The sequence below is a fragment of the Ambystoma mexicanum genome, chromosome 2q (assembly GCF_040938575.1).
Source record: "Ambystoma mexicanum isolate Mex_15411 chromosome 2q, UKY_AmexF1_1, whole genome shotgun sequence".
Classification (NCBI taxonomy): Eukaryota; Metazoa; Chordata; class Amphibia; order Caudata; family Ambystomatidae; genus Ambystoma; species Ambystoma mexicanum.
In genome coordinates this window covers 215,186,186-215,208,543 of record NC_090924.1, presented here as the reverse complement: position 1 = coordinate 215,208,543, position 22,358 = coordinate 215,186,186, and the positions used below count along the sequence as shown (strand labels likewise).

The window sequence follows — 22,358 nt, the reverse complement described above, 5'->3', positions numbered from 1 at the left end:
TTATTCACAAAGGTAACTTGCCATTTCAGGGGGCTGCACGGCAACCCCAATGATGTGCTGGCCGGCCCTGTTGCACACATTCGTGTCAGGAGTGCACTCCCGACACCAGTGAGTGAAAAGCTCCCAACACTCGTGTGGATGCAGGGAGCACATTTCACAGTGACGGGCCCTATGTGTGCCTATTTGTGGGATGGTAATGCAAGTGTGATAACAGGGGTTCATAGCTCTGCTGTGCCACTTGAAATATATGACATGGTCAGCAACTACCCTCTCATGTATTGGGCACCCCCCTTACACCAATTCTAAACAGGCACATAGGAAAGGGGATATTTTCTGCACATTTAAAAGCACACCCCATTTGTGGATTCCAGACACACTTCAACAAGCGCAGAAATATTTGCTCAAATGATGAGATGTTCTGGCGGATCTCATCAACCCCCTCACCCCCCAAACCCCCTCCCGATACAGTTTTGAGATTCTTCCCCAAAATGTTTATATCTTCCCTTTATTCATATGCATATTCGTAACATACCTCATTTGATGCCACAGGCATCATTTTAGAATCTTACCTTTTTCACATAGAATATAATGAAAAGTTTTATGATTTGAATCACTGGCAGTAATGGGGAGAAAAATATGCCAATCCTGTAAAAAAGAGAAAAAGGACACAAACATTAGTCAATGATAGCTGAATCATTCAAAAATCCTGCATATGCTCTCGGGACATTTCTTCCACAGGGAACAGATAGCAATACCATGTCCTCTTTCTCCGCCATATTGCCTGGCCGCTCCCATGGTCCTGAGTGGCGGGCAGCCTAGGTAGGCTGTCCCCAGCCGCTCATGAACATGGCGTGGAACTGCTGTGCCGAGGAACTGTTGTAGGCCTCCGACAGAGCATGCCCAGCAATTGTGTATTGAGAAGAGCTCTCTGCTCTACACACAGAATGTGAGGAGCGCAGAGTTCTGCAGCCCTAGACCCAGCACACATATGTCCACTTGTGTCCGTCCGGGCGAGCCAGGAATTCTAAAGGTGGACCCAGACACCTGCCTCTGCTGCAGAAAGTAGTGAGCCCCTGGGGGCTTAGGGTACACGTCATCCTACCCCTACCCATGTCTGTCGCCGACTGCGATGGAGTCAATGGGTTGCTGACCCACACCAGCCTATGGCCGGAAAGGCACAGGCAGTGGGGTGAAGGCAGGCCTTAAATGTACATCACTGTGGCCCAAGTACAGATTGGAGCACTGGCAGAGCGCCAGATGACCTGCAGGCATATTGCACAGGCACAGGACCATGCTCCCACCCTACCCGTACAGTAACTGCGATGCACAGGCAGGCAAATAAGGACAGGATCAGAGATGGACATGTAGTTATGGGTCGTCAGATAATCTTGTGGGGTTTCATGCGAGCTGGCCTCCTGGTGGATTGCACCTCTACCTAATTCCCCTGCCAGCCCAGAGAGGTACCCCCATGCCCTTGACAGGGGAGCATTGCTGTTGGCTGGCCTTTTGGATTCAGCATAGGAGGGCCCAAGGCCCAATCCTCTGCTTTCAGGCATGTTTGCTTCATTTGTACTTTGTGAATTCTTTTTTAGATAATACAAAATTGGTGCTAAATTCATTTTTTTGAACAAGGGCAGAGTTTTCATAATCTAGCCCACGGTGTGGGGTGGAGCAGGGTGACATCGCCGGTGTGGAGATGCTGACTGCGAAGGCACAGATGGAGAGGCAGCCAGGACAGAGGGATAGCACAGGATCTGCTGGATTAGCACATGTTATACAAGGGTCAGTTAGTAAAACATAATTCACCCTCATAAACTATGATATCAAGAATTTTTCCAGTCACTTGATTTCTTGATAGGGGAGATTGTAACCTTTAGCTAATCATACAGGCTTTGACTACAAGAGCTACCTACCTATTCTTGGCCCACAGCCCACTTCCCCCAAAAAAGGTGGACCCCAGTCCACAAAGGCCATCTGTGTGTGACAACTTGGATGCACAAGTTCAGATGCCCTTTATCTCCCCCTTTCAGGCCCTTGGTGCGTTTGCATAACTAAGGAAGCGTTTATGCTCTTTTCAATGCACACCACGAATACACAGAGGATAATGAACAAATAATTATATGAGTCTGATCGGTCCAGGAACAGGGGGATTCACAAGGGTAATGAAAGGGTAATTTCTGAAGCTGCCATTTATTTTTTTTAAAGTATGACAAAGTCTGTTTGAACCGCTGCTGTCAAACTGTTGGTTTACATTTCACTGTGATAGGCCGCTTAAGGGCATGCAACTGCAAAATGGGCTCCCATCAACCACATGGGCTCTGGGAGCCTGTCATACATTGGTGCCGGGTGCGCGCCTGACCCTAATGTATGCCTCACTGAAATGCACAGGTCACCTTTGAGAATAAGTTGTCCTGGCATTTCTCACAAACAAGTACAAATAAAATGGGCACATCTACTGTATATTTTTTTATGTTTGCTTGTTTGTATGAATCTGGGTCTATATGTCTATCCATTCATTACTCCCCACCTAGCTGACCAAATCTCTGGCTACTCTCCGGCTTGTATCCTTCCCTCTGAGGCCCCCTCAACCTAACCGCTGACCATCCACTCTCGGCCGCCACTCACTTGTGCTCCTTGAGCCTCCTTGCTCCTCCCCACTGCAATTCCCACCCACTAGGAGCCATGTTGAAAATGAAATACAACATGGTGAAAACAACTGTCTAAATAGTGAAATCCGTATTTATTTAATGTATTGGTTATTTATAATGCGCCTATACACAAGGGTCACTGACATCGTACGTTTCATATATTCTAAACAAAACTGAAATGCACTTTCTGACAACTAAAGGTATACAATACTTTTCATTGATTGAATTCTATATAGCATAAACTGAAAACATGCACACTCCGCTGACTGCAACCAAGATCATGGTTATTGTCCCATTCTGCCTTTAAACTCAGGTATGTATTATTTCTCTGCTCTTTTCAAATGCTGCTATTTTTTTTAAAAACCTTAAAGAAACAGTATTTCTTGAAGTGCGCCTGCCTTTTCTTGTGTGGTTCTCCACCATTTTGGACTTTTGTGCCCTGTTGCTGCAGCCACTTTCTGTCTAAGAATCATATTCCTCCAATGCACTTCAATTCATGTTAAACGAATTAATGGTAGTACAGCCACCTACTGTCTGGTTCCTCCGAGACGCCAGTCTATGGTTGGCTGCGTGGTCCACAAGACACTTGACTGACGCGTGACTCCTTAAGTGTTGAGACAGAGGGCATGCGTGTCTTGCAATGCTCTCATCCCCTCAGCCCAGTTCCTTCACAAGGTGCACACGTTTTTGCTCCCTGTCTCCCCTCACCCACAGATCACGGCATAATCAGTCTGCCATATCTGCGTTTCCTTTTCCTGGGTCACATACAGGCCACTGTGGACCACCCTGGCATATGCAGACAGTCAATACGAGCCCAATGCTTTCCCGCTCTCCTCTGATCTGGCACAAACATCCCTCCTTTCCAAATGTTGCCTCTGCCTACCAGGATCCTAGTACCAGCAGACTGTTGCTGGCATATGCAATCCACCTCGGAAGCCATCATTCCCCACCCTGGGAACATTCAGGTACTGGTGTGTGTGTGTGCATGCACGTGGGTGTATGTGTGTACGAGCATGCAACAAGGGGTACAGCTGTAGGGGGTCTACCCATTTACCTTTTCCCCTTTCCTTTGTGCTCTGCTGGCCAACCCCACCCATTGAGCCCACCTACACTCTGATTCAGGGCCATCGCTCGTCTCTGCCATTTTACTGACTCCTCCCTCTTTTTTATATTTTGAGCAGAATTTCCTTCCACTCAAGGATGGTTCTAACTTCTCCGCCCTACTGCTAGTTGTGCTGCCCATAGGACTGCCCCACTAGGTAGGTTCTGTATAAAGGGGGCTTCTATTGGTACACTGAGGGGAACATAGTGTAACAACAGGCATTCTTAACGGTTTCTTTCTTGCCCCACTAACACACGGACCACTCCTCTGATGTTTCACACTCATCTGGGTCTTCCTGCCATTTCCCTATCTGATCCCATTGCCTTCCTGTCGGTAGTCCCAGCCCTTGGACAGATCCCAAACCTCTGTGGTTTAGAGGGATCTGGCCGTGATTGGGAGCCTGGGTCGTTCTGTCAGCGCTACACATGTGAAGTCTGTTGAGATTCTCACACCTCCACGAATCCAGGGCAGAGCTCTACAATGCTGAACACGGTGTTCCTGTTCTCTTTCTTAGGGCGGTGGGCAGTTCAGCTTTTTAATTACAGAGCAGCAGAGTGCATTAGCTTCCCACTTCTCTTTGCAGATATGTATTGCCGTACACCATGCCTTTTGCATATACACAGAGAATGATACGCTGTGTGTGTGATTTGTTTTACCATTTAATGGTCTCAAAGCAGTGATTCTTTCTTAAAGGGAAATGCACAAGCTCTGTGTAGGAAAAATAACTGGAGGTTGCTGGTTATTCTCAGGTCTCCTGGTATCTTAATCCTCACTCACTTATTCCCCCACTCCAATCTGGTTTTTGCCCATCTCAATCTACGGAGACTGCTCCTCTCCATATCTAACTCTCCTTTCTGCCTGTCACTATAAACTCTCCTCCATTCTTATTCTTCTAGTTCTTTCTGCTGTTTTTAACACTGTTGACCACACTGTTTTACTTTCTCCCCTCACTTCCTTGCACTTTTCTGGTTCTGTCCTCATCTGGATCTACTCATATCTCTCTAAACGCTGCTATTCTGTTACCTGGGATGGAAAAACCTCTGCTTCTTTTCCTCTACTCTATGGAGTCCCGAAAGGGTCTGTTCTGGGACCTCTTCTTTTCTCACTCTACACCCTTCCTCTCTCTGCACTGATCGCCTCTCACAATCTCTCTTTTCATTTTTACAGTGATGACACACACAGATTTTCTTGAACTTTTCTATCTTTTCTCACTCTTTACACTCTACAGTCTCCAGCTGTCTTTCAGCCATTCAATCCTGGATGTCCTCTCACTTTCTTCACCCCAATACCTTGAAAACCGAGATCCTCTTCTTTCCTTCTACCTCCATTCCTCCTCCCTTTCCACCACCCTCCCTCGCCTTTCCTCCCTCTTTCCTTCCCCTCCCCTCTTCGGCCCATAACCTGGGTGCTCTCTTTGAACCCTCTCTTTCCTCCTCTCTCCACATTTCGAACACTGCTCACTCCTGTCGCTACATCCTGTTCAACCTCCACTATGCATGACCTTATCTCTCTTTCCGCGCTACTAAACTTCTTGTTACTTCCTTGATCTTTCCCCGCATTGATTATTGTTCTGCCCTCTTATTTGGTCTTCCTGCCTCTCACCTTGTCCCCCTCTGCACGATCTATAACTCCTCCATCCATCTTTTTCCCCTCGCCCTTGCCCTTATGTTTCCCCTCCTTTCTTTCCATATCCCTTCTCTCTTTTGAATCTTGTCTTCTCTTCATTGTTTTCAAATGCATCCATGTTCTTGCCCCTCTCTATCTTTCCTCACTGATCTCATTTTTCTCCCTAGTGATCCCTTAAGATCCCAAAATCAGTTTCTTCTTACTGTTCCCAAACCCCCTTCCACTGCCTCTCATTTCCATTCCTTTTCTTGACACGACCCTAAATACTGGGGCTCGCTCGCTCTCTCGATTCACTGCTCTCCTTCTTTACACATTTTCCAAACGAATCTACATTCTCACCTCCTGTCTCTCCTTTCAAACAACTGATTATCTTGTATCCTTCCTCTCTTCTGGCACATTTATGAATTGTACTGCCTCCAATGATTGGACGAATACTGTTCTATAAATGTATGCACAGTGCTTTGGCGAAAGCGCTATAAAAATGTAATAAAATACAAACTACAAACTGCATGGGGAGGGAAAAATACTAGTATTTACATTAGGAGGTTAAGTAACCAAACTGTGCCTCCAAAGCAACCCTGTGGCTGGGACAGAGTCCCTTCCATGGCAGGGGAGTGACTATATTCCTTAGCACTGCCAGAATTTCAGAAGCAGTATTACACTATACTTATTTTTTACTCTCCAAATACCCAGTATGCTGGTGGCACATTATGGTTCCTTTAGAAACCATTACTGACACATTTTGGGGATTTTGTTTTCTTGAGCTGCAACCACAATGTCCCTTTAAACCAATTTTTTTTCAATGAGTTTCATAGGTTTTAATTAGGCCAGCTTAACCATAACGTGGCTTTAATCAACATTTTTCACTGATTTCACTGATTTCCAATGATTTTTGTGATGATGGACAATATCACATATGCAGTATCCGCCAGGCATGACTGGTAGCCTTGTGTTAGGCACAATTACATGCACTACCCTTTGGGAAAACTACACACAATTAAGACTACAAGTGTAAGCACAATTTCACCTTTGGTACAAGCCTGTACTACACAGTTATGTGGTAGCAGTGGCCGAGCAGCCAGACTTATCTCAAAAGTAATGTGAGCAGTAGAAGATGTTACACAAAGGACTTGCAATCACAGTAATTCAAACAAACACTATTAAAGTTTTCTTGGTAAAAAGAATATACATTTATTTACACGGTCATTTGGAACACATTCCAATAGTAAGAAAGCAGATCAATATTACACACTAATATCCTGCATTACAAAACCAATAGGTTTCTGAACAAGTTGTGCTCCCCTGAAGTGGGAGCAAAATGGCACTTCAGTTACTTTCAAAAGGGGTAGAAAGACAAGGTTAAAAGAAGTTAAAGCACAATTACTTTCATAGGCAGGGCAAATAGTTTCAGTTCACTACAACCAGCAATTCAATTCAATAGGCCTGTGCCAAAGTCAATGGTTCAGAGTCTTGTATAGGATAGCACAGTTCTGGTAGTAAACGGTTAAGTATTTGCCAATGTTTGAGGAAGTAGTTTACCAGAAAAAGAGTTATATGTCGGTTTGGAGCGAACAAGGCACCAAAGTTGGGAAAGTTTCACAAACTTTCACCGTGGCAGAAACGAGTTCCCTACCGCGTTTGCACAGTGCCTTAGGTATGAAGAAAAGCTGTAGCTGAGGCAGTTGTTCCTGGCAGTTCCTGCAGATCTCGCTGTTCCTGAGCTTCAGTCGTGGGGACAAGAAGGAGGACGTCGGGAGGTTCCTGCACTGCCCAGGGAAGAGGCCACAAGCTTGGCTAAGCATCGGTTTAAGGTGTGAGTGCCTTAAAGCCCACAAACTGGTATCCTTCTCACTGGCTATCCGGTTTTTAACAGCGCTCTGAAGAAAATTCGACCAGCATGGAGACGGTGTCCAGGTGGCTTACGAGTTGGTTGTTCCGACCAGCTCAAGGGAAGAAGTCGTCCTTGAAGGAGCTTCTCTGTCGATGGAGTTTCAGGCAATTCGGACCTGCAGCAGGGCTTCACCGTGCAAACCAACGGTCCAGGAGTTGCAGCAGTCATCTTCCTTCAGCTCGTCTGCGGTTCTTTCGTTCCAATGGTCGACTCTGCCTTCCAGTCCTGGAGACTTGCCTTTTAAACAGTTTTCTCCCATTCATCCCAGATTAGCTGCCACTCACCCACCAAAGTGGCTGTCCTTGCCGAACAGTCAGCCAGCCAATCACACCAGAGTGCATTCAGGTCTCCTAGGAGACCAAGCACAGGGAGTTTCGGGCACCTCCCTCACATCCTGTCCACCCCAGACACTCAGGTGCCAGTGGAGGGCTTCAGCACTGAAGCCCGCCAAAGGGCATCGAACAAAGGGACTAAACCTGGTTTGGCGCGCAGAGTTAAACAAAAGAGGGACTTTTCCTAAAAGATACGGCAAAAAAAGATGACCAGAGTATGTTTTTACAGAGTGGTCTTGGGCGCATTTTGAAAAACATGGCTGACCTGATTTTTAGCTACCAGTATTCGGGGTCAGGAAAAATCATGGTAGTTTGTTCTAAAACCACTGCCACCAGCCATTTAAAGAGGAAAGGGTAACATTTGACTGTTACATGAGTGTTTAGACACAGGGGATGCTAAGCACCCCCTCCAGCACTCTATAGGAAGATAGTGTGTGCTGGGTCTATGAATTTAAAAGGACTAGTAAAGTCAATTTAACTTCACATGCTCTGGGAGACGGTAGTCCATCCCAGAGAAGGTATATAAACCTTGGGGAGTCTGAAAGACACCCCTGTGCCACTGCACTGAAGGTGCTGTGTGACACACAAGAAAAAGATGATGCCTATGGAGTTTGTCTAAAAACACCATATCCAAAGAACACAAAAGTAAAACACACATCAAAATACATGAAAGAGTGGGAAAAGGCTCACACTCTTTCCAGGTAAAAATTTAAATCCTAGAAAATCCAGCAAAGTTGCAGGGGGTCTCAAAAGGTAAGGGAAATTAGCACATTCTTGAGAATTCACCCTAACACCCTGCAGACAGGTGCAGTAGGCACTTTACTCCTTTTGGGGTTTTTGGTAGCGTGTCCAAGAGATATATCCATGGCCAGCAGCCTCTTTGCTTGGGGCCACCTTGCAGCCATGGCCAGTAACCCATGAACCTGCAACTGGGTTAAAGGGGCCACTGGCCAAGGCCCAGTGGACACTTTGTGTGGTTTATCTGGTCCTGGGGACTGGCGCAGAGATGCCAAGCCCAAGACCTGATTTTCCTGGAGGTTTTTCTTCACTTTGACCAACACACTGACTATCCACTTAACTCCCATGAAAAAGCGTGTTTTGTGAGGTTTTTCATTTGTTGCTTTTTCTCACCCAAGGTAAATGCACAAACATGTGTTTAAAGGACTCAGAGACAGCAGTTGAATGATAAATTCTTAGCTATCAATAAAACTAGAAGAGACCAGAGGTACTTTTTTACCGACCACTTATAAACAGCCCTCCATCGAACTTTTGATTAAACAATACACTATGTTTATAGGGTCACTTGCTTCCCCACTATCCATTTTTGTTTTTGTCTCTCTCACATATGATTTATAGTCATTATATTGTCATATACCACATCAGTTTGTATCAAAAATATTCATTTATTGTTTTTTAAACACATTGTTAATAAAACACTTTTTTACAATTTTCTTTTCTATAATTGTAGGACTTCTCCATACAAATTATTAAACACACAAACATATATCTCAATGATTTACAATTTCACTATGCACATCTAATAACCTGTAGTAATTCATTCTTTAACATTTTTTTTAAATACATTTTTTTCATAGGGATCTGTTGTTTGCTCCCCTCTCTCATAGAGCAGTGCATCCCAGTCCATAAAAGATTTCACTCTGTATTCATATCACCCATACTTACTTTCATACTGCATTCAAACCATACCCGACATGTTTCATTCCTTACACACTTTCATACAACTCACTAGGAAATTCTTCAGGGGTAAAAACTTTTTTATACCACATTTCATTTCGATGTACAATTATGTTTGTCTTCTTTTAGAATTTTTTCTAAGGATCCACTATCAATGAGGTCCATTCCATGAGGTCCAACCATCAAACGGATAACTATGGGAAGCAAGAATGGGATATTCAAATTTTAGTGTTCGAATCACATCCCGGTTTACATTTCTATTATGTATCACCTACTGCCTTTACTAGCAGCACTCAGGAGTAAATTATTTGACTAGCTCCTTCTACACATCCATTAAAACACTCCGCCTCTCCATCTGACAAAAGCAGGCTACTTATCAAGAATTCCAAAGCAGGGTAGGCTTTCCAATATTTAATTAAATCATTCTCAGTTTGGTCTCACCCGATAATTAGCTGATGTCAATTATTAATTATCTAGGATAAATTCTCATCCGATTACCTCAATCTTTTTCACTTCTTCTTTTATTGTCTTCTTGGTCTGTCACCTTTAGACAAGTTGCTCTGTTATGGCGACCTGGGAAGCTGGCTACCGGATACTGTCTTGGAACAATCACCATGCTCTTCCCCTATTTAAAGTAAACAGTACTTATTTATCTTTACAATTTTTCTATTGTTTGGCCATTTATCTTTCATTTGCTGTTCCCCTCTTGCATCATGTCATCTTAGATTTTCTCATACTGACCTGATCTTATTGTAGATCCGTTACCTAATGATAGAGTGTGCTAGCAGCTTCTGCGTTCTTACTCTCTGCTGTTAGGCTTGAGCAAAGTCGTCCAATCCTTCCTTTATGCCATGTGCTCCGTATCTATTTTTCTACAACAGACAAACACAAAGCGCACTGAGTTTTACTCTTTATAGATTGTATACTTTTTGAAAGCCTCTCTCATCCCTCGCTAGCTGCGCCGGTTCGATGTTCATACCTGTGTCTTTTCTTTTTTATTTTCTGCTCTTTCCAGGTTCCACGGTTTCAGCTTTTGCCCCGTCTGTCTCGGGCTGTATCACGTTGTCTCACACAGCTGGCGTCTCTCTCCACCTCTGGCCATTTGTGGTTGCCTGCGTTCCCTTATGTTGTCCGTCTTTATATACTATTTCTCTGACCATGTGACAAATTCATCACATGATCCAGGGACGCTACGTTCACCGCGCGCCTCCTTTTTAGCTCGTTTGTTGACATTGGCTGCCTTCGGCCCCCTACTCACTCAACTCGAAGGCTCTGCAACCCAGGCGAGACGCTGCCAACCTGACCCCACGCTCTAAACCAGGCTGCGCGGCGCCCACATTTGCCTAGCGAAGGTATATTTTGGCGGCTGCGGGGCCTTCTTACTGTTTCACCCATATCTTTAAGGGGTCAGTGAAATATCACTCTGTTTTCTCATTCAGACCCAGCTCTGTGCTTTTTGTAAGGAAAATCAATTATTTCTCTTTTCTAGCTAATTTACTTCTGTCAAGATTAGAGTAATTTGTTTGCCTCACCAAATATAATACTGACCATCTCAAATTTTCCACTTTATGTACCATCTCTATAAAGTGTTCCCCTAGGGGAGCAGAATGCACTCTATTTTTTATGCAGCTTTTGTGTTCTGTGATGCGTGTTCTGATTTTTCTTTCTGACTTCCCTATGTAGATCTTTTTACAGGGGCACCAGATCACATACACAACAAAACTAGAGTTACAATTCGTCAGCACTTTTTGTTTCCAAAGGTTTTTTAGACCTAAGTCAATTTCCGTTGTTTTTTTGGTTTGTTGACAGCAGACACAGGACCCACATGGATAATGTCCTTTGGAGCCCGCAATCCCCATGTTTCTGTTAGGGTCAACTGTGGTTTGATCTGCTTAGTAATGTCATTTCTCATGATCTGATCTTTTATCGACCTGCTTCTTCGGAATGCCATCAGTGGTCTCTGTAATGGTACTTTACCTTTTTCCAGAATTCTCTAATGTCGATGGATGATCTTCTGTATTCTGTTAGAAAGCGTACTATAAGTGTTAACAAACACTATGTTCTCTTTGTTTCTTCTTCTAGGATTTTGTTCGAGAATTGCCTCTCTGTTGTTATTGTCGGCTCTCTTCATGGACCTTTTCGTCAGCCTAGTCGGATAGCCTCTCTTCTGTAGATCACTTCTCAGTCTCAGGGCTCCATCTTTATAGTCTGCATTATTTGTGCTGTTCTTTTTCAGCCGTAGAAACTGGCCAAAGGGTAAATTATCCCGTGTGTGTGTCGGATGAAAGCTGGTATAGTGTAATAGGGCATTACGATCCGTGGGCTTTTTGTATGGTTTCACGTACAGTTTTCCTTTCTCTGTATCTACTTTGATAGTCACATCCAGATAGTTGATCTCCACTTTGCTTAAATTTTCCGTGAATTTCAGATGTTGGTTTTGTTGGTTGATCCACTCGAAAAACCTACTAGCAGTATTTTCTTATCCTCTCCAGATAATAAGCACATCATCTATGTACCTTCTCCATAGTAGTATATTTGCTTTATATGGATTGGTATCATTATAGATGCAGTGTTTCTCAAAAGCCTCCATGTAGAGATTGGCGATACTTGGAGCCAGGGTTGCCCCCATGGCTGTACCTTGTACTTGTTTATAAAAAGTACCATTGAAATGGAAATAACTTTCCATCAATGTCATTTCGGCACACCACATTATGAAAGACACTGGGGTGTTAGTATTCATTGTTTCTGTCAGTAATCTTTCTTCCAACACTTCAAGCAATGCTTTCTGGGGTATATTCGTATACAGGGCTACTACATCCAGACTGATCAAAATCTCAGTAGCTATCGCAGCTGGATCATGGGTGAAGAGGTGTGCATAGATGAATTCAGGCTGCATAAAATAGGAATCCAGTTTCACCAAAACCAGGGCAGAGCAGCGCCCTTCCTCCTGGTTATACTCCTCCACCCATCGTGCTGAGAACACACCGGTGAGGAGGACACCAACTGAACACAGCAAGACAACTGTTAGCTTTCGTGTGGGCTGCCACCCTCAATCTCAACATGAGTGGAGCGCTTGTCTTGGTCCATGACACGTGGGTGCAGATCATCCGTGTATTACAAGCCTCAAAATGTGAAGAAATAAAGCACAGCTCAATGGGTGACATCCTGCCGACATGGTGAAAGTTCTGCATGTGAGATCTCCAGTCAGAGACAGGTGGAGGCAACAGAAGACATACACTCATCACATCAAAATGCACCATATGAAATCCACGCTTTTTAATTAGAGTGTAAAGTGGAAAAACATTGACCAGAAATGATCCATTTCATTTCTGCTACCAACGAGAAATAGGTAATACTTAGAGAAAGACGTGTTTAATAAAGCGCAGATTCAGAAACTAATTGTGGAGACCGTATTGACAAGTTTTCTATTTTCAGAGTTGTTTGATATGAGCGGATTGCACATCGAGGGGGGGGGTTGGAGGTGAGGGGCCACATGAAGTCTGCATGTGATCAACTTCCTCTCTACCTCATCAAGTTAGGGGGTTCCCCGGCAGAGACAGTACAATAACCTGTTATCTGCATCCCCAAATGTGGCCTCCTTGACACCTAGAGTACTGCAGCACCCCCCCCCCCCACAGTCACAATGTGAACAAACTGACTTGCCATTTGCAGAGCACCTGTGCCAGGGATCTCAGTCAGTGGTGCTTTCTGCTGCCATCTCTGCACCCTGCAGTTCACAATTTCACATCTGTGCAGGTTTTGTTTAACTTTTCATGCTTTTGAGGTCTATACATTGTGTCACTCTAAGCTGTTATTTTCAGAGCTATTAACGACGGTGCTACCAAGCGCCATGTAAACAAAGGAAGAGAATATTATCATGTGAGATTACCCATGCACAGAATAGCCTAGGAACCCTGTCTGTTTGACACATTGTAGAGAAATCCATTGCATGACGACAGTACTATTGAGCCAGGCAAGTATCCGAGCTCTTACTGTGCGCAGTGGCGCAGTTGGAGGAACAGGTCTCCTTTTGAAAGGTGACTGCTGTCTCTACCCATGCAGAGGAAGGCTAGTTAACCAACAGGTGATTCACATTGTATTATGTTGGACAGACTCAAGGCGTGGAAGTTCAAACCCAAGAGTTTTGTATAAGGAGCCTTCCAGGTGGCTCCCTTGTGTCAAACCAGGCATTCCAAACTCATGCCCCAAGGAACATGATTTTCAAATCACTGCCAGCCGAAAATTCACTGGAAAAAATCTTGTGATCAAATAATAAAATAAAGGGATGAACCATAGGCAGAACTTACAGACGTGCATAGTGTATGACAGGCCTCACACACTCCACATCCATGTTCGCCCCAGAGACGGAGTCCAAGGTTCTAGTGGCTCCGGCACAGACGAGACACATGTCAGCAAACATATTGGTGCGAGTTCAGTGGTGCCTCCTCAACCTCTGGAATGTAGGTTCACTGCTTCCCACACTCAGCATCTCACTCACAGTGAGCACCTTCCCTGCAGGACAGGGGCCTGTGGAAAACATCATGTTCAATTGTGGCGCAATGGGACTGAAAGGCGTACAAGCCTTGAGTAAGGCTGTAAGGCCTTTCAATCACACGTGGCCACATATTTAATCGTTTATATGGCGGAGAGGAGGGGCGGAATGCAACTTGCATTTCCACTGCCTCTCTTCCTCGCAGCCATACGAATGCTGCAGCATCTGCGCCGGCATGGATTTTCACGCCGGCGCAGATACTGCAGAATCCCAAGCTGTCCACCGGCTTTATGCAGCATCAAAAAGCAGGCGGACCCCATATGGATCCATTGGACATACTGCCTGCCATGGGAGCAAATCAGGGAGCGCCAAGAATAGAAATGAAACCCTCATCGTGGTGGGTTTACTTTCAACCTGCAGTACTGCTTACCATGCATGCATGGTAAGCGGTGTTCCCAAGTGACATGAAAACCTCCTCGAGGGTTTCATTTCTATTGGGCGCGCCGCTTGCCATGCAAGTATGGCAAGCAGCGCTACCAATGAAAGTAAAAGCTACCAATGAAGCGGTGCTACCAATGACAGTAAAAGCTACCAATGAAAGTAAAAGCTATCTGGCATGCCAGCATGCCAAGCAGCATTTATTCACTTTGGTGACTTGTACGCCACCTTTTGCCCTTTACATTTGCACCCTACAGTGAAAATGACGAAAAAAATCTGGCAGCGGTGACACGCTTACGTTAAAGCATAAACATAACGGGCCCCCCGCTGCCATATTACACATTTATAGAAAATGAGCCCCATAGAGTCCATCAAGCAGCTAACGTATTCTTTAAAGGGAGACTCGCACAGCACCTTCCACTGGGCGACTCCATTGATATGAGCCAACAGGGGAGTTAATACTAGCCATAGCAGCTAGAAAAGCCCATGCTCTCCATGCAGTTATTTAGCGAAGTGGAGCAGCTGTATTTCTTTCTAGAGAATGGGCAACTGCTCTAATGGCAGTAAAGGGCCAAATCAATCACGCACACATGCATGCACGCACACACATAGGCACTGCAAAACATGTCCGCAGGGGTGAGTGGGAATCTAATGCACTCTGTGGCCCTGAAACTCAAAAGTTCAACTGTACACCTAAAAAAAAGAGAACAGAAAAATACTGTTCAGCATTGAGGAACTCTGAAAGAGACATGTTGAGACGGCTGCATTAGGAAGACTTCTTTTAAGGGCAGTTGGAGGAATGTGATTTTTTGGTAAAAGGTTGATGAACCAGCAGAAAAACACGAAACAAAACACAAACACCTTCACACACACACGCGCCAAGAAGCCAATACAAGAAATTAAATTTATGTAAGGGTGCCAAACATTAGCAACACATGATGAATAACTGTGTTTAACATCAATAGGACAATGACCGAGATGAACGTGGCCTACGTGTCTCCCACAGTAAAAATACACCAGATCTCTGCTGCTCCCAAGGAACTGCCACTTGACTCTCCAAAGCTACAGTGATAAGTAAGAAGCAGAGCCAAGGATCCAGGGTCACACAGGGCACACATGTCGTGATTGTTCACAATCCCACTATGTGAAAAGGTGTGTTTCACTCACCAACACTTGCATTGTATGCTGTAGGCAATGCAGTCAGTCACAACATGTATTTTCTTTCATTCAACACAATGCAATTTTGATTTTATTTGATACTATATATAATTCAGGCAACTTAATGTTGTTTTATCTGTAGTTGCCAAAAAGGGTAATTCAGTACACGATGTATGCAAATTACACAATTTAAGACAAGGATTTCCATAATTAGACAATTGATTTGACAGCATAGTGTATCATGTTCAACATAAATCATGTTGTTTTCAGTTGTGAGTATACATATCTCAGAATATGAAACATGTTCTCACTGTATATTGTTTTTATGAAATGACATATAGGGATGATTTCCAGCCAATTATATCATGATTTCAACATGCAAGATAATTGTTTTCTTATATCATATATACATTTCATCCTTTGAAATATGCAATTTACTATGATATATATATCCTAATTTATGCTATATATACATTTTTGAGTGTATTATATATTGTTTGTTGTTTACATATATATGTGTCAGAAATACTTAAGTATGTCCCTAACTGCCCCATATAGTTTATCTAATTAGTAACAAAAACGACATTTCACACTGTTTCTTCAGTTTATGTTCAACTTTTGTGATGTCACTGCAGTTTTTTTTGAATACACTACATTCCTAAACTTTTTGAATTAACCATTTATACAGTGTAATAAACGAATATAGGCCTATTGAAAAAGATTCAAGAATTCAAAAGCGCTAAACTGGAGAACGCGAGGAAAGTGGAGATGATAGAAATAATTTTCTTAGAGAGAATTTACATATTACACATGGAAAGAAACATACAGAGGAGGGGTAGCTGAAGTGTAACATTTTAATATATCACAATGTATTTCTCAACACAGGTTGCGAAGTCAAAAACGAACAATCACAGGGCAATATATAAAATCCATTCCTCTTGGCATGGAAGGACAAAGCTCGAGACTATTTGGGGACTCGGTGGATAGGGTGGACAGCAGAGAAATAACCAAAATGAATATACCTGGTTTATCTTACACTAACCACATTCTAAGTGTCTTCTATGTATACCTCCACTGAGCCCAGTGATCCCACGGGTCTTCTGCCACAGGCAAACATGATACAGGCCATGTTACCCAACTGCGCTAGGTTCTGCATGTTGGCATACATTGTTACTGTTTAGCAGACCCGCTTTGCTAGGCTGTAGCCATGGGTACTCTATGGTTGCGGCTTGATGGACCCTTCTGCCCATTATATACCAGTTGGCAGAGCTGATTGAGTGTGTTTGCTCAGTATGTACCCCATACATTTGTGCTCTACCTCCCCCTTAGCCGCCACTGAAATAGTAATTATGCCTCTCGAGGTTCACAGAAAACTCAGAGGAAGATCCCTTATGCCTTTTGCCAGTCTTAACTTGAGCAGTGTTTCAAGGAGCCGCACCCAGAAGTTCCCAGCATCTGCTGTGTGTGGGGATTTATGGCGTCAGTGCCACTGAGGATCTCCAAGGTTTCAGGGGGAGCAGTGGTTTTACCCTGAGGACCTACTAGAAAGTAATAAATGATAACAATGACAGTGAAAATTAGAAAGCTTTACCATAGAAACTATTTGTTAAGCTTCTGAAGAAGTGATTCATTTGGAGGAAATACTGTCAAAGACACCTCTGTCTGGATCTTGGCCTGATTGAATAGGCATCCTAACTAAAAAGCAACACTGTTGAAATTGCAACTAAACTAAAGAACATTCGAATGTCCATGTGAATGGAAATGTAGTTGGGGAAAAGAATAAGGCAGAACAAAAAAATAGTAATATGCGCTGGAGCCACCTTCAACCAGTAAGCAAATAAACAAAACACAATTGGTTTGGTGTCAGAAAGCAACCATGAGGCAAGCGTAGTTGAAATACACCTCCATCCTGACATAAGCTCTTTAAATAGTTGTCTGAGCCCTATGATACAAGAGAGCACAGGTAGACCAGCCAACTTGCAGTTGGAAAACAATCCATGCCTGAAAGGAAAGAAGGCATGATAGAGATCTTGGAATGGGATAGCACTCAAAGCCCTTTTCTGTTCCCAAGTCTCACCCAAAGTATCAAATGGCAATTATCTCCGTCTGTGGAAAAATAATGATGAAGCATCACACCGTGAATCTGGACCTGCCACCTTGATATGCCCAGCTGACCTGATGCACCACGTCACCGTAAAGATCTGGACGCCACAGGATGCCATGATGCTAAATGCAATCATCCCAGATGCGATTGCGGACACAAGAAGTGAGGGGCCCAACCCTAGACACAACAATCAATGTCTCAATGCTGGTTATGATGAAGAGGAGTTATAAACGCTGGATGGAACTTTTTCGGCCTTTGATGTACTTGTTCCTGAGTACAAACCACAAGCTCATACATTGTTATCAAGGACTTTCCCTGCAGGGTGGCGGGTTCCGATGGGATATCGATTAACATCTTCAAGGAGGACCCTGGTTTATGGGCAAACATCCTTTGTATTTTATTTAGGAATATCCTTAGAAATAGACAAATCCCTGTCTCATGGAGGAATCCAATCATTGTCCCAATATTCAAGAAGGGTGATAGCCTATTGTCATGTAATTATCGGCCCATCACCATTCTTGATGCCAGCAACACCCCTGACTGGAGGCCTTACATGATTGGTCCAAGGAGGCCAGTTATATGGATCCAATGCAGTCAGGTTTTCGCTGGGGCATCGGTACTGTAGTGAACGGCTTTACGTTGTCTATGCTGGTTGATCATAGCAGAAAGAGAAAGATGCCGCTGTATGTCTGCTTTGTAGCTCTGACTGCAGCATTCAACAGCATTGACAGAGACATTCTTTGGCGGAAGTTGGCGGTCTGGGGGATCCCATGGATTGGAGTGTTCAGGTTGCCTGAATGCCTGTGGCGGGTTGTTGGGGCCGATTTGCACGCAGCAAGGAGTGAGGCATGGGTACCTCTTGTCTCCAGCAATATTTAACCTGTATCCCGCTGACCTGACCTCTTCATTGGATGGGGTGGGAGCCTTTCCCCCAAGGATTGGCACGCAGTGTTTCCTATACCTCCTTTACGCCAATGATTTGGTCATAATAGACCAAAGCCCTATTGGCCTCCAACGTTCCTTAGATAAATTGCCAACGTTCATCGATTCTCATGGCCTGGAGATTAATCTTCCTAAAACAAGGATTATGGTGAGTGGAGCCAAACAGCATCAACATCCTACCTTTTCATGGAGGGTAAAGGGTTTTACCTTGGGGAGAACGGAAAGGTATTCCTATTTGGGTTTCACCATGTATAGTGGAAAGTATAAATCTGTCCACATTGATCTCATGAAGAGAAAATACAAGGTCTTTTTGACACATCTAAGATGCATTATTGGCAAGTTTCCTTTATTTCCAGCCGTCACTTATTATAAGGCCAAGATTGTGCCGCCGCTGCTTTATGACATCAACTTGTATTCAATTCCCTCCCATCCTAATTGGAATGTTTTGGAGGACTTAATTTGGGACATTGATCTGGGATTTCCTAGGGGTGTTCTGTCTGCCATGAGCTAGACCTTCTGTCTTTGAAGGCAGCCGTGGACTGGAAACTGTTATTTATTTACTGTTCACTTATTAGGCGCTTATACAATTAGCAAAACTGTTGCAAAGTGCCCACAGGGCAGACAGAGTGGGGGCAGGGGAAGGTAGACAATGAATTACAGCAAGGATAAATAATTGCATTTATAGTACAAAACAAATACTGAAACTAAAGGGAAGCTGAGACAGACCTACTATGCCTTGTGAGTGTTCATAACGTGCAAGTACAGAGGGGGAAGGGGGAGGGATAAGGTGCTTTGATGCTCATGGAGAAGTGCTCGGGATAAGTGCTAAGAGGGGAGGAACATAAGTGCAACCACCCATGGGTAGGGTGAGCTCAGGTAAGTGCAGCAGAAGACAGTAGCTGGGATGAGAGATGTGGGGGGTCAAGGCCCAGAGGACACATAATGACCCTGCACATCAGTCATGCTGCTGTAAGATTAGCAGGAAAGACAGGGGGTGAAGGAAGAGGTAAAGAGAAAGGTCTTCAGGTTTTCTCCGAACTTAAGGAGGTCTTGCTCAAGACGCAGAGGGAGGCTGTTCCACAGGAGGGATCCAGCCGAGGAAAGTGATCGCACAGCAGCTCTCTGTTTAGCAAAGCGCTTAAACCGCAGGAGTCTAGAAGGAGAATATGTGGACAGGAAGTGTTGAAGATAGAGTGGTCCCCGGCCCCAGATTGCCTTGTGTATTATAGCGAGGGATTTTAATTTAATCTGTGCTGAGACCGGGAGCCAGTGAAGGCTTTGTAGGGCATGAGAGATTCGGCCCCTGGGCATGGGGCCAATGATAAGTCTTGTTGCCCTATTCTGGGTTAGCTGGAGGGGTCGCAGGGTGGAGGAAGGAAGATTGAGGAGGAGGCTATTGCAATAGTCTAGCCTGGAGAGAACCAGAGCACGGGTAACATTGAGTCTCTGGAGGAAGGTGAGGAAGGATAGAGTCCCTTTGAGAAGGAAGAGCTGAAAGTGGGACTTCTTGACAATGTTCTGAATATGAGGGATGAAGGAAAGGGAGGAGTCGAAGATGACTCCAAGATTCCTAGCTACAGTGGAGGGGACAGGGGGGAGGGATGGAGCAAGGCCAGAGTGCAAGAAAGATCTATGGTGCAGGGGACCCAATAGGGAGAATCTCAGTTTTGCTGGCATTGAGGCAAAGGTCGTTGGCAGTGCACCAGGCCTGGATGGCAGGGAGGCAGTCAGGGATGAAGGAAGGTGCAAGGGCATCTGTGGGAAGTTTGAAGAAAAGTTGTGTATCATCAGCGTTGCACTGGAAGTTGGGGGAAAAGGAGGAAATGAGTCGTGCTAGCAGAGAAAGGTATATGTTAAAGAGCCAGGGCGAACGAATGGAGCCCTGGGGGATACCACAGGTAACGGAGGAAGAAGGGGAGGAGAAAGAGCCTAGAATAGTTTTGGAGGAGCGGCCAGTTAGGAAGGAGGTAAGCCAGTCTAGTGCCCCCTCCGCGATGCCAAGGGTGTCATGGAGCCTTTTTATGAGCATGGAATGATTCACTGTGTCAAATGTAGAAGAGAGATCAACAAGGATAAGGGCAGCAGGGGAATTGGAGTCAAGAGATGCAAGCAGTTCTTCACGGGTGTTCAGAAGAGCAGTTTCCATGCCTCTGGTGGTCATGTAGATTGCCAACAAGTTCGGTATGAGAGTTGAGTTGGGGAAGGGCCAGCTTTTCAAGCAGTTTTCCCAGGAAGGGGGTAATGGAAATGGGGTGGTAGTTGGTTGGGCAGGAAGGGTCTGCAGAGGGTTTTTTAAGGAGGGGGTCACAAGGGAGTGCATGAGGGAAGATGTTAAAGAACCAGTGGTAAAGGAGTGGGTGCAGAGATCAGCTAGAGCAGGGGCGAGAGAGACGATATTTTCCTTGATGGTTCTGGAGGAGCAAGGAGCAACCTGTTTAGATGAGACCTTCATGGAGTTGACAAGTCTGGTGACTTCCTCAGGGGAGACAGGAGTGAATGAGGGGAAGGAGGCAGGTGAATGGTAGGAGGGGCAGAGGAGGAAGGGTAGGGTTGAGAGAGTGCGTGACAAGGCTGTTCAGTATGTACTGGGATTATGAAGCGAAGTGAGAAGCGAGTGCATTGCAGAGGGCCTGGGAAGGAGTAAGGGCAGAAGATGCTGCGGATGGGTTGGCAAGTTCCCTGCAGATTTTGAAGAGTTCAGCCGTGTTGTTGGACGCATTCGACATTCGTGCCTGAATGTGGCATGGATGAAGAGTCTGTAGTGTCTCTGGATCCGGCGGCAGGCCAGTTTGTCAGAGGGTGAGCCTGAAGTGTGCCACTTCCATTCGGCAGCCATGCAATTACGTTTTTAGTCTGCAAGATTGGAGTCGTACAAGGTGTTACGTTTGGAGGCAGGTTTCAGGCGGATCCTCATGACTAGGGCAAGGATGTCAAGGGTGTTGGTGATGGACAGATAGAGGTTGCTGAGGGCAGAATCAGCAGAAACGTATGTGTTGGGTGGGCAAGGGGGAATGAAGGTGGAAGAGAAGGTGGCAGCTGACACTTGTTTAATCGGACGGATGTTCGTGAACATGGTTAGCAGAGCTTTAGGAGGAGTTGTCACAGGGCCAAAGGGGTCCAAGTGGGAGGTGAGGAGAGAGCGGTCAGACCAGGAGAGAGGGATGACTAGGGGAGAAGAGAGAGTGAGGTTGGAATGGATGATGACATCTAACGTGTGACCAGCAGTATGAATAGGGCCACAGGGAAGAATGGAGAGGGATAGGGAGGAGCAGAGGTCAGTGAAGAGTGTGGTTGCTGTGCAAGGGGAGTCTAGGTGGATGTTGAAGTCACCTAGTAGTAGTAGGTTGGAGGTGGTAGAGAGAAGGGAGGAACAGAAGTTCGTCCACTCAAATAAGAAAAGAGAAGAAGTGCCAGGGGGCCGATAGATGGTAGCAATGGTCAAGGTGGAGGAAGGAGAGATGACCAATTTGCACACTAGGCTCTCAAAGAACGAATAGTGCCGGGTGTGTAGGATGGTAGAAGGAATCCACTCTGGGACGATTAAGACAACTCCACCGCCAGCACATTGGGGTCGAGGCTTAGAGGTGATCTGATAGCCGTCCGGGAGGAGTGAGTCAAAGGAAGTAACTGAGCTGGCATTGAACAAAGTTTCTGTGAGTGCCAGTATGTCCAGGTCAGTGTCTTCAAAGAGAAGGCACATGTCAGCAGAATGTTTGTTTTTTTTTTTTTTTTTTTTTTTTATTTTACTTGTAACAATTAGTTATTTACACAACTTCAATTACAAAAATTCATACAAAATTTCATCATCTTTCTTTGTCATCAATTTAGCTCTCTTATAGGTTCATTGTTTTCTTCTGGCTCTTTCAGATGGAAAGTTTGTTTTCAGCTCAAGGCTTTCTCCAAGATGTTATCGAGAAAATCTACCACTGC

At 44.8% G+C, this 22,358-nt stretch overlaps 1 protein-coding gene across 3 annotated transcripts in view; it reads right to left on the bottom strand.

The window, feature by feature from the left end:
• The window catches only part of TMC5 (transmembrane channel like 5), a 662,848-nt gene that overhangs the window by 67,531 nt on the left and 572,959 nt on the right, over positions 1 to 22,358 (bottom strand). For all 3 annotated transcript variants that reach the window (XM_069647144.1, XM_069647145.1, XM_069647146.1), the window contains exon 17: positions 570 to 645. In XM_069647144.1, the coding sequence (XP_069503245.1) occupies positions 570 to 645 (76 nt within the window). The remainder of the gene's footprint in view (positions 1 to 569; positions 646 to 22,358) is intronic.